Below are 13,413 nucleotides of genomic sequence, written 5' to 3'. Positions count from 1 at the left end.
CCCAAATGTAGGCTTATGTAAGTGTTCTGAGCATGTTTAAGACAGGGTAGCCTAATCTGGGTATTTGGCAGATTAAGCAATTCATTTTAACTTATTATCCACTCATGATGGGTTTACTGGATGTAACTCCACGGTACATGCAGGAGTATGTGCATTATACATACAGAGCAATAACTACCATATTATCTTAGCTCTAAGACACCTGAATAGTGACAAACACCATGTCTTGATAGGTATTTCGTATCTCTCATTTCCCCTAGATCTCCTAAAGCCATTTAGGAGGAATAAAGCATCCTTACTGCCTTATGCCCTGGTTAGATTTCTATTACTGGCTTAGCAAATTTCAAGAAGGCAAAAGTTAAAAAAAAAGGGATAGAGAAGAAAAATTAGTAAAGTAATTAAATTGAGGGGAAACATATAGCTATAGGAAAACTGAAAAAAGACTCTCATTTTTATATCCTTAAAAGATTTTATTAAACAAAATAACCAATGAGCATTATTATTAAAGTCCTTAATGCACTTTTTTTCCTTTTTTGAGTAAGGAGGAATTTATTAGGTGATAGGAAAGCCCCCAGCAGCGGGAGGGGTCCTGAAAGAGGGTTGCCCTTAATGTGCTTTTAATTATACTTTTGTTTTATAAAATAAACAATGTTCTCTCAAACAAGTTATTTTATAAATACTTTGAAGCAGATGGTATAACTGTCTAGGTGTCCAAATGAATCATTCTAATCTTTGCATAGCATTACCTTTCTAGTGACTTTGAAAGGAACAGTATTGTTATAATTTATACAATAAAGAAGCTGGACCAGATGACATCTTAAGTTTCTGCCAGTTCTAAATGTTGACTATGCTACTTTATTTATATAGATAATCTGCTACTTCCTTCTTCTAAATTAATTTCTTAAATCAGTGTTTTTCTTAAACATGATGGAAAGTTTCCAAAATATATCACATTTTAGAAATGTTAAAAATCAATCTCTTTCTAAGAAATAAAAATAATTTTTTTACACATAAAGTCCTTTATTTCTACCATGTTCCTAGAAGTATGAAAGTATCAATTAAAATTTGGAAATGTATAAAAACTTCAAGCAACAGTTAGTAAAACTATAAAAACTGTCTCTATTAACTTAGTAAGTTGAAGTTTTGTATTAGGAAAATACATTACAACAGAAAATTAAGTAGATTACCTAATTTTTTTATGACCCTCTGCAACTATAGTATTTAAAAACATCATTGCTTTTCTTTGTATCATTTTAGTACATAATTGCTAACTTCCCTGAATTTCTGAAACTTTTATGCAACTACTTTCATATAAATTTCCAAAGAAAAGTTTTATTTACCATTTCAAACACTGATTTATTAAAGAAGTCCATGCTTTATAAGCCAGCATTACATTTCTCACAGAGAAATTTTTTAAAAAATTCCTATCATAGATAGTTATCAACAGTCTTTGTGAAGTCTCCAACTACTATTTCATTAAAGAAATTAAGTGGGAGCTGTGTTTACAGACGATGCTCGTGCTTTGGCCCTTCTCCGAACCATTGCTTCTTGTCGTTTTCTCTGAATTTCTTCAGGAGAACACTTTCTGTTTTTCTCCTCTTCCTCTAAAAATAAAACACAATATAAATTTTAGTTTTATAGCTGATAAGGTCTTTCTGAATATAAGCTTTAATTTTTGCTTTTTTATCACCCAGATTTGCCATTTTGGTTTTGCTATTAACTCAAACTAAACTACTACATAAGGGTTCAGGAATATACACACAGAAACAATACTCCAGTTTAAAAGAAAATCAAGCACTGATTGGTCTGTCCCTATTTGATGCACTCTATACAGATAAAATTCAATTTGATTAAAAACTGTTTGACTACTCACCAAATAATTCATGAGGACACTGTCACCTTATTCATGTGACCTATGAATGACTATATCTTTAAAAAGAACTGGAATTTTAAATGTTATATACATTTTAGGAGAAAAGCAGTTAAAATATAACTAATTCAAGTCCCAATACCTCAAATAGTATATTTTTATTACAACGTAAGCTGTAAACCAGGCTCGGTGGCTCAGCCTGTAATCCCGCACCTTTGGGAGGCTGAGGTGAGTGGATTGCCTGAGCCCGCGGGTTCGAGACCCGCCTGGGCAGCGAGACCTCATCTCTACAATAAATCAAAAAATCAGCCGGACGTGGTAGCGCATGACTGTAATTCCGGCTATTTGGAAGGCTGAGGCGGAAGGATCACCGGAGCCCAGCAGTTCGAGGCTGTGGTGGCTGGGAGTGGCCACTGCACTCCAGTCTGGGTGACAGAGTGAGACTCCAACTCAAAAAAACCAAATCCCCCCTCCAAAAAAAAACCAACAATGTAATATGAATGTATTAATATTCATATCTATTTTTTCTCTATAGAGATATAAAGTCTTCATTTCATCCATTAAGGAAATATATTTTAGAGTGATAAAATGAGACCTCTCATGTCAAACTGGCTACCTGTGACTCACTAACAGATTATATTTTTATTTGGAGCATGTATTTTGTAGAAACTTGAAAATAGTCTTTATTAGTAAACAGAAAACTAACTGAAATTGAGTTTTATATTAGGAACTATTTTCTCATTTAAATAATATTTTAAGTTTAAGACCATCACCACAACACATATTTACGTAAACTGCTATTGGTAAAACTGCTTATGTTATAAAACATGCTTTTCAAGAAATAAGAATCCGTAGTATTGTCAGATAAGAAATATTATTTATATTGACATATTAAAAAAGATTCAGAATTTGTTATAAGGCATTCTCTTGTTAACTAAAAGAGGCATTTTCTAAAATATATCATCTGTCTCCCTTTTTTGGTATAATCAGAAATGAGAGAGGATGGATATTGAGGGTAAGAAATACATATATTTTAAACAAATTCCTCCAGATGATTCCGAGGACTTTTATTTCCAAAACTAGTTATCTAACAGACTGAACCTATTTTTCCTTAAATAAAGACATTAGAAGAAATTTTATAATCACCTTGATTAACTAATACTTCAGTCTCAAAGTTGAGAAACAAAAAAAAACACTCAGATTACATATGTACATAGTTTACATTCAATTTAACTGTACGGATAGAAAACAGGTTAATAATCTAGAACAGCAGAAAAGAATATAACTTTCTAAAATTGGACTTATAATTAGCTTGGAGATATAGAAAGTAATTTCAAATGATATCAAGTTATACTATGAAAATCTGATTTAGGGAGTAATCCATTTTCCCCATCAGTCCTTCCTTTAACTCAATCTATAATAAAAATACACAGCATAGTCTCAACCTATTACAGGGTACTAAGCAAAAGCGGCTCTTCTTAATCTTGACCTTAAAGTGCAGGAGTCAGCACATTTTTTCTTCTTTTCCATAAAGGGTCAGAAAGTATAAATATGCTGACTTTTGTGGTCTCTTGTTGCAACTGTAGCACAAGAACAGTCATGAGCAATACATAAACAAATAATGTGCTGTGTTCAAATTGAAACTTTATATATAATTAAATGTGGACTTTATATTATTTTCAAATGTCATAAAATATTACCTTCCTTTTGATTTTTTTCAACCATTTAAAATGTAAAATCATTTTCAGTGTGCTGACTGTATAAAAACAGGCACATGCTGGAATTTGGACAGGCTATAGTTTGCCAACTCCTGCCTAAATCAATGAGGGAGTTAAGTGAGTTTTGTTTCAAAGGCATTCCCTGGAGAGCATACCAAAGTAAAAGGAAGTAGATACAACAGAAAACATCAACAAGGTTAATATTAAGAAATTAGATACTATCCATAAATTTAAAAAAAATCGATAAGGTATACTAAAAAGCAAATTATCCATAAAAAATACAGATGGGAGTTTCGGGAAAACTCACACACTCCAGAGATTGACCCCTGAACAGCACAGATCGGAATTGTGCAGTTCCACTTATGCACAGATTTTTTTTGGTGCCTCCACCACCTCTGAGACAGCAAGACCATCCCCACCTCTTCTTCCTCCTCAGCCTAGTCAGCGTGAAGATGACAAGGATGAAGACCTTATGATGATCACTTCCATTTAATGAATAGTAAATATATTTTCTTTTCCTTATGGTTTTAAAAACATTTTCTTTTCTCTAGCTTACTTTACTGTATGAATACAATATATGACACATATAACACAAAATACGTGTTATTCAATGGTTTATGTTATTGGTAAGTCTTCCTGTCAACAGTAGGATGTTAGTAGTTAAGTTGTGAAATCAAGTTATACATAGATTTTTGACTGCACAGGGGATCAAGATCCCTAGCTTCCACATTGTTCAAGGGTCAACTATATCTGTAAACAAATTCATGCTTGGAACATTGCTTAATTAGCTACAATATACTTACTTTAATATAAATTTAAATATTTAAAACTATTATGTCCTGACAACAATTTTTAATGTTTTAAAATATCTACAAAATATCTAGCTTAGGCTATAATGCAGAGAATTATTCGTTACCAGTATTGATAATATAAATTGGCATAACTTTTTTGGAGAGAAATTGGCAATATCCATCAAAATATAAAACTTTCTCTTTTATAAATTTTAGGAATTAACAGACACAATCATACAAGTATGCAGAAATTTATGTAGAAGGATATTCACTGGAGTATTGTTTGTAATTGAAAAAAACTGCAATGAATCTAAACCATCAAAGACAAACAGTTAAATTATAGCACATCCATATAACACACCATGTATTCATTAACAAAGACTGAAATAAATTTGCATATACTAGCAGGAAAAAGTAACTATAATATATTAAGTAAAGGCAAAAGCAAGCTGCCAAATAGTAAGTATACAGTGTATAATTCTATCTATTTGAATAAATCTGTATGTATACACCTACACATACCTTTTTATACGTATAGAAAATGCTACATGATGTCTACCAAACTGCTAAAGGTGGTTTCCCCTGAGAAATGGATGTGAGAAAAGAGAAACAGAACTAGCTTTTTACTTCAAATTATTCTATATTGTTTTCTTTTTAAAAAAAAATAGCTAGCATATTACTGCTGTAAAGTTTAAAAAAAAAGGCACTTAAACAGGAAGATGTAGCAGTAATGCCAACCAAATAGACAATAGTTACTAAATATTTAATTGCAACTTGTGATAAAAGAAATAAATAAGTAAAAGACCTACTACAGACTCTTCAAGAAAGGCTACCATGAGAAATTAATACTTATATTGAGATGTAAGAAATTGTGGAGGGAGGGTCAAATGTTGAAAAGTAGTAATTTTAGTCCAAAGGAATGGCATAGTCTACATTCCTGAACAAGGAAAGAACATATCTGTTTGAGAAACTAAAAAGTGGTGTAGCCGAAGCTTAGTAGGTAAAGAAAAAAGAGAAAAGGCAGGTTACGGAGAGATCATCTGGAGCTTTGTAGCCCACAGTATAAAGTTTGGATTTTATTTGAAATAGGATAGGGAAGTTTGTTTAAGCATAAGAATACCACATATGCATACCTGGTTTTAAAAGAATATCCTGCTATTTGGAGACAAGAATTGAAGAGGACAGATAAAAGAACTGCAGTAGTCTAGCCAAGAAATGTTGGCTTGGATAAAGGTTATGGTAGCAGTAGAAAGTGTGAAAAACAGACATAGAAAGTTTTTGAGGTAGAAAGAATGAAACCTACTGATGGAATGGAGAATTGGAGACAAGAATTGGAAGAATCAGAAGTGATAGGCTGTATAAAATAAGTAAATCATAATTTTAACCATCACAACTAGCAGTTTTATATCAGATATTACATTAACAAAGGTGTTTTAATTAGAATGTTCTAAATTTTTGAGTATTATTCACCTCACTGTCCTGCTAAAAGTTGGAGTAAGATTAGTCAAGTTTTAAAACAATGATATATTTAGTAAATACACTCTTAAAACTAACATTGTAATATATATCTAAAAGTATGATTTTCCAGGAAATAATTTGTTGAATAATAAAATCATTCAACAAATATATACTGGGTAACTACCATATGCCAGTCACTGAATTAAGTGCTGGGAAAGAACTCAGTATAATCTTTTGAAAAAATAAACCATTTACTCTTCATGTAATGCAGTGTCATTATTTGCAAGAGTCACTTTAAACATTCTAGTTAAACATAATAGTTTTTTACCTTATATGCTACTTTGTACTCAAAACAATGAACTATTTTACTGTTTTTCAAGATGACACTTTTCAAAGAAAACTATTTCATAGATACCTTTTGAAGATTGTTCAAAAGATTCAGAAAGGTTCTCCAAAGATTCCTGTCGAACAGCCTCTCCTAGTAATGGACTGATGGAAGTTTTCTTTTTCTCCAAACCCTGTGTAATTTTGTTATCAGTCATATTGCCTGTTGTACAATTTTGATTAAACTGAGAAAGTATCTGATGATTTTTCATCTTTGTAAATGTATACTTCGAAAATCTAACTGTTTTGTTCAGATTGTGCTGAGGTTCACCTGTTATGGCCTTATGATGGCATAGTTGCTGAGTATTCAATTTCTTCTTAGAAGTAGCAATTTCTGTGCTCATATGATCTAAATTCACATTCAAACTTGAACTTCCTGTAAGAATGGATTTGGAACTATTCATTTGTACTGGAACATCAGTGTTACTCCAAGCGACATGCTGATAATTAATCTGACAATCTGAGTTCTTAGAATACATAGTCAAATTTGTTGTAGCACCTAAAAATGAATTTCCAAACATTTCCCCTTTCTCCACCTTCATTGTTTTATCTATTTGTGAGCTATCTGTCAAGGAAGATGTTTGCACTGAAATGCTGCCCAGATTCATAAGCTCTGATTGTATCACTTGAGGTCCTTTTTGAGATGTAGTTAACATGTTTTTGGCTCCACGTTTGGAATTATTATTGATCTCACATATACTTTCTGATGTCTTACTGTCCTTTCTAATACCTTGCTGCTGAGTTAGTCTTTCAACATCATCACATGCTTGGTACAACAAATCATCCTCTATATCATCTGCTTCCCAGGTATTTTCAAATTGATGACATGCTTTAATAATTTCATTGGCAAATGATGGATCATTCCAGTCATCAAAGAAAGAACCTAATTTTGATGCATTAGTCTGATTTGGGTTACTAACACTGGTTTCATTACCTAGAGCTGCAGAGTCAAAAAGATCAATATTAACAGGTGTTTTAATAGACTGACTGATAATGGGTTTCTTTTTCTGCTCATTAGAGTATCTTGTGCTCAAAGCAGACTTCTTTTCAGAATCATTTGCAATAGAAGTAAATTTGGTATGACTACCTTCCTTTACTTTTGTCAGATTGGATACAACTGCACAATCTTGAATTTTGTCTCGAATAACAATTTTATTGAAAGAGTTCTCAAATTTCAGTATATTTCCAGTGGATGGCAATTGATTTGATCTATTTTTATTTGGAACTGGTGAAAATCTATACTCCCTAGCATCAACTAATTCTCTGTTATATGTCTCTGAAGAAAGATCCTGTAATAATTTTGAATCTATTAACCTGGCATCTAGACTTGTATTTGCTCTTGACTTAATTTGATCATTTTTACTATTAAATGTAAAAATTTTTTTTTGATCAGTAACCTGGGCTGTTTTAGAAGGGCTCAAGAGTTCAAGCATGTCGATATTTTGCATAACAAAAGGGTCATTACCTAGCAAGTTTTCCCAATCATCCTCAAAATCACTGGTAGTAAATGCATCAATGTGCTTATTAGAAGTTTCCAGCTCCTTAGCACAGAAAGTCACACATGATTTTGTCACTGTGGGAGTATCTACTTGAGGAGAAAGTGATCGTAGGGTTTCATTTAATAGTTTTTCAGTGACCAGAGTTTCATTAGTAATGACTGTTTCTGCTATGAAAGCATTTTTCTTCTCAAAAGGAGTATCACTGGTGTTCAAAACAGCATCTGACAGTTCTTGGCTTAACTGTCCACTACATTTCTGAGTGGAACCGTCAAAAATGGCATTAAAGGCTGCTTCAGCATTTTGGTCAAATGGCTTCTGACTGCTATTTTGATCATCTACCACAGGTATCTTGGTGCTTCCTCTGATTGGCTTCTTTATTTCAGCATTATCTATTTTGGGAACTACACTACATAATGACTCCATCTGTACATTATATTTATAATTATTTAAAGTCTCTTTTTCTGAAACCATCTGGATAAAATCGTAATTCTTCTTGTCTTGCTCTTGATTCACATCTAGCTCTTCCATATTTTTATCAAACTGTTTAGCCAACTTCATAAGTTCTTCTTCTTGATTATGTGTTTTTAACCTATTAAACAACATAAAAAGATTATAACTAAGAAATGTTCTGAGATGTTATATTCAATTGTTATTTAACATATTTTGATATGCTAAAATAAAAAATCTTAACACTTATAATTATTTTAATTCCAACATTTTACAAATCAAAATTAAGGTAACTGTATTAACCAATTTGATATGTTAACAAAGCCAAAACAATATTATTTACAAATATTTGCTTCACTGAATCTCAGAAAAGGCAAAAAGTCTGAACTTACTTTGTGTAGCTGATTTTTGCTCTTGATTTTCCTTTTGCTACACTGGGAGTACAAGGAATAGCAGTTTCACCAATCCACACGCCCAGCATAGAATTTGTTGTTGGTTTTTCATCCTTTGGTGGGGGGTGGGGAGGCGGTGGGGAGGAAAAAGAGATGTAAAGTAATAACAATACCGTCCCAAATGAAAAAAAAAAAAAAAAAAGGAAGAGAGAGGTGAAAAAAGGAAAGGAAGAAAATTAAAAAATGACTACTTTAAACTACCAGAGCAATATATTCTGGTGAGATAACAGTCACCAAGCAAACTCAAAATAAGAAGCTGGGAGATGGCAATAACAAGACATAAAAATATACGGGCAGCCAACAGACACATGAAAAAGTGCTCAGCCTCACTCATCATCAGAGAAATGCAAATTAAAACCACAATGAGATACCACTTAACCCCAGTAAGAATGGCCATCATTAATAAAACAAACAACAACAGATGCTGGAGAGGATGCAGAGAAAAAGGAAGCTTCTATACTGCTGGTGGGAATGCAAACTAGTGCAACTTCTTGGGAAGACTGTGTGGCGATTTCTGAAAGAACTTAAAATTGATCTTCCATATGGCCCAGTAATCCCCCTATTGGGAACACACCCGGAGAAACTCAAATCATTCTACAAAAAAGATAAATGCACACACGTTTGTTGCAGCTCTACTCACAACAGTAAAAACATGGAACCAACCATGCTGCCCATCGAAGCTGGACTGGATAAAAAAGATGTGGTACATATACACAATGGAATATTATGCAGCCATAAAGAAAAACGTATGGACTTTGCAGCAACTTGGATGGATTTGGAGTTGATCATATTCAGTGATCTAGCACAGAAACAAAGAACAGAGTACCATATGTTCTCACTCTTAAGCGGACCTTGAACAATTATCATAATACTACAAGAAAGTGATTGGCAGTAGTGGGAAACTGCCAGGGGAGAGGGGGTGGGATTGGCAGTTGAAGGAAACTGCCAGGGGAGGGAGGGACAGACCTCATCAACAAGGGTACCTGCATAATGAACATCTGTATACCTAATCCTGAATTGTACCCTATATCTTTAAAATTCAAAAAGTGATCCATTTGCGTTTCAGAGAATGAAAACATTCAGAATTAAAAACTGCTTATTTTCACAAACTACTGTTTTAAGAATTCTTTACCAAATGCATGTTTAATAATAAAAGCACGTTTTTATTGAAAGTAAGCTGAATGACTTATTTCAACTGTCCTAAAGATCCTAATAAAAATATTAGTATTAGAAACAAACTGTATGAAAGAAATAATCAGAATTGAGAATAAAAAGATATATTCTTTATTATTTATTATGGTATTCCATCTGTATCACCTGATTCTCCAAATTTTCCTCATCCTCATTATCATCTTTATCTAAAATTGAACAACTCATGTTGACTTAAATTGAGAGCACTGAGAATTAAGGTCAGGACTGAGTTAGACATAAGAGCATGGTTAGAACTAAGAATGAGGCAAGAATAAAAAATTTAAAAAAAAATGTAGAGAAAGCAGAAAAAGTTTAACCAGGATAAAACTATGAAAAAGTCATTTTAGACCTGAATATCTTGCTATGTCTTTCAGTTACTTTATTTTACACAGAAAATTAGTGAATGAGCTTTAAACATTAACTAAACCAACAAATCAAATCGATTAATCATTTTTTACTCTATTTTATAGTACCTAAAATAAACATAAATAATTATCACACCAAGTAAAAATAATTTTATCATTAGATTATAGACTGGTTGGAGGCATGGAGTCTTGATTGCTCAGCATCTAGTACAAGACTGGACATAAAGATGTCAGTTTACATTTTTTTTACTAGAAGGTTTAGGTGAAAATACCCTCACAACTCAAATCCACAAGTCAACAAGCAATTTTCTTAATGTCCACTCGAACCTAGTTGGCTTTAGCTTTGCAAATACTCAAGAAAATCAATAATTTCACTTTTGGACTCAAAATACATTTTCCTTTTATTTTCAACAATAATCTTAAATTTAAGGAAAATAACATTTTTAACAATTATGGACTCTGTCATTTACCAAGTAACTTAAAATTCACTCAATTAAATTATGACAAATTTATATATACATGAGTCCTATGAATGTTTGTATACTAGTTATAAGTGCTATATTTTCCATATTTCACTAATAATTACATAATTTATTGATTCCCAACTACAATCCACAAACTGTATAGGGGATCTAAATGCATTACTTTATTCTGTATAAAGTTGGAATAAATGGTGGAAAGGGCTGGGCACAATGGCTCACACCTGTAATTCCAGCACTTTGCATGCCAAGGTGGGAGAATCACTCGAGACCAGGAGTTTAAGACCAACCTAAATAATATAGTAAGAGTCTCCATCTCTATTAAAAAAAAATTTAAAAATTAGGTGTGCATGGGGGCACACACCTGTAATTCTAGCTACCTTGGAAGCTAAGGTAGGAGAATTGCTTGAGCCCAGGAGTTCAAGCTTGCAGTGAGCTATAATTGTGCCACTGCGCTCCAGCCTGGGTGAAAGAGTGAGACCCTATCTTTAAAAAAAAAAAAAAGAAAGAAAGAAAGAAAGAAAGAAAGAAAGAAAGAAAGAAAGAAAGAAAGAAAGAAGATGGAAAGATACATACCATCTTAAACAATATTATATACAAAATATTTCTGCAGAAAGTCAAATGACTGTCCAATTAAAATACAAGTGTATATTTTTAAAAAATGCTATCACTGAAAACATGAAAAGAAAAATAGATAACTTCTCCAAAAATAAACATGAATATTTGTCATTCTGAGAACATGACAAGATATTTACAAAGAGCTTTATCCTGCCAAAGATTCATATGCATTAAAAGTGCTCAGTTTAAGAGGGTAACATTTTAAAGCAACTAATTTCACTGTATTTTTTCTTTTATACAAGTTACCACTTGCATACTCTTGCCATTTCTTTATGTGAGATATTATTTCCAGTCCATTTAGGTAAAGGGTCCAAAAATTTACTCAGCTATCTTTCTATCACTATTTAGGTTGGCTGGCCCAAACAAATTTTATCATACTTCTTTCATGTGAAACCCACAATTAATGAAGATCCATTGTTAATTTATAGAGTATGTAGTAGAATCGCACAAATGCCATTTAACTAATGAACTGTAAGTAAAATGAATTTCCATGACATGCTAAACATGAAATGTAGAGCTAGTGGCAAATTTGTATACTAGTTATAAGTGCTATGTTCTCCATATTTCAGTTGTTATGACTATGCTAGCTGTAATTTTATAGCTGCTAAGAAAAACTTTATTTTCTGTCTCTTTTTCCTGGATGCTGGTGACTCCTCAAACCATCTTTTGGACCAGTGGTTAACCATACAAGGGCATGTTAAGAAAAAATCCCTGAGCCCAGGGGTTTGAGACTAGCTTGGGCAACTTGGCGAGACCTTGTCTCTACAATAAATAAAAAAACTAGCCAGGCATGACGGGTGGTGCGCACCTGTAGTTCCAGCTACTTGGAAGGCTGAGGCAGAGGAATAGCCTGAGCCCAGCAGGTAGAGGCTGTGGTTGCTGTGAGCGTGCCACTGCACTCCAGCCTGGACAACGGAGTGAGACTCCAACTCAAAAAAATAAAAATAAAAATAAGAAAGAAAAAATACCACACTTCTTCAGAGAAGACACTAAGCAGAAATAGAATATTCTCTGGATTTAAATGTTGTTAAATAAGAAAAGAGAGAACAGGAAGTATAGAAGCTCAGAACGGTTTCATGTAAGGCACCTATGCTTCTTAATAAGAGTCATATAATAATATTAGAACTACTAGAGTTCTTTGTGTCAAATAATTTACTTAAATTTATATTTCTATTTCACTTAAGCAGTACAAAATTTGAAGGAAAAAATTTTTCAAGATGGTTCTATTACAGTAACATTTATAGTGCTCTTCAGTTTACAAATAATTTTTATCTAATTTAAGCTTCATAATTATCCAAAGAAGAGAGTAAGACAAATAATAATTCTAGTTTATGGCTGAACCAATGTTGTGAGTGATGAAGTGACTTGCCTAGGGTCACACAGAACAGGAAAATGAGGACTCAATTAAATCCAGCACTCTTTGTATTTCTATAAGTGTTTCTTGATGATCTTATAAGTCAACAAGTATTAAGACAAGCAGTTTGAATGGGGAGAAAATTGTACTATAGGCAGTAAACAAATATCAATCATGAAAAGACCATAAAAGTTTAAAATTGTATTAACTGCCTTTTTCTATTTTTTTGTGGCTTTAAAATGCCATATTTGTTAAACACATTAAAGACAAAATAAATACAACGTTCTACTTAAAAATCATCATCCTTAAAAACTTAAGATATGTGATTAAGAAAATATATATTATCAATTTTACAATATATTCCTTTTTTCAAAACATGCATTTCAAAAGTAGAAAAGGTGAAATTAATTTTGCTTCCTTATTTCTGGAAAAGAGATGATAAAATACAAATATTTTTCATCTAAAGAACTAAAGAAGAACTTAGGGGCACATTTTTCACTGTTTTAGTACAAACTATAAAACTAGTGATATTTACCTGAGGAGCAATACGATTAACAATATGTGAAATCTCATCACTATCTGTGATGTAAATCTGTTTGTTTCTTCCTTTACCTAAAGAAACAAAGATATTCCTATAAATTTTAAACAAACAAATCTTAATTTTTAAAAATAGCTCACTTCTCAGAAAATATGTTTTGTTTTATTTTTAGACTGGAAAATACAGTTTATTTAGAAAGTAAATTGGAGAGAGGGGGAGGAGGGAGAGAGGGGAGGGAGGGGGAGAGAG

At 32.5% G+C, this 13,413-nt stretch overlaps 1 protein-coding gene across 1 annotated transcript in view; it reads right to left on the bottom strand.

Annotated features, from left to right (window-relative positions):
• Window positions 1-1,335: 1,335 nt before the first annotated feature.
• ETAA1 (ETAA1, ATR kinase activator) overlaps window positions 1,336-13,413 on the bottom strand; it is a 14,074-nt gene continuing 1,996 nt past the window's right edge. Inside the window, exons 3-6 of the mRNA XM_008065838.1 lie at window positions 13,162-13,238; window positions 8,560-8,672; window positions 6,253-8,309; window positions 1,336-1,604 (exon numbers count right to left, since the gene is read on the bottom strand). Coding sequence (XP_008064029.1) covers window positions 1,486-1,604; window positions 6,253-8,309; window positions 8,560-8,672; window positions 13,162-13,238 — 2,366 coding nt within the window. The 3' untranslated portion in view covers window positions 1,336-1,485. The remainder of the gene's footprint in view (window positions 1,605-6,252; window positions 8,310-8,559; window positions 8,673-13,161; window positions 13,239-13,413) is intronic.

This window comes from Carlito syrichta, unplaced genomic scaffold (assembly GCF_000164805.1).
Source record: "Carlito syrichta isolate Samal-C Ts95f unplaced genomic scaffold, Tarsius_syrichta-2.0.1 Scaffold308810, whole genome shotgun sequence".
Classification (NCBI taxonomy): domain Eukaryota; kingdom Metazoa; phylum Chordata; class Mammalia; order Primates; family Tarsiidae; genus Carlito; species Carlito syrichta.
Note: the sequence above shows the minus strand (reverse complement) of the source record. Positions and strands in the feature narration are given on the sequence as shown.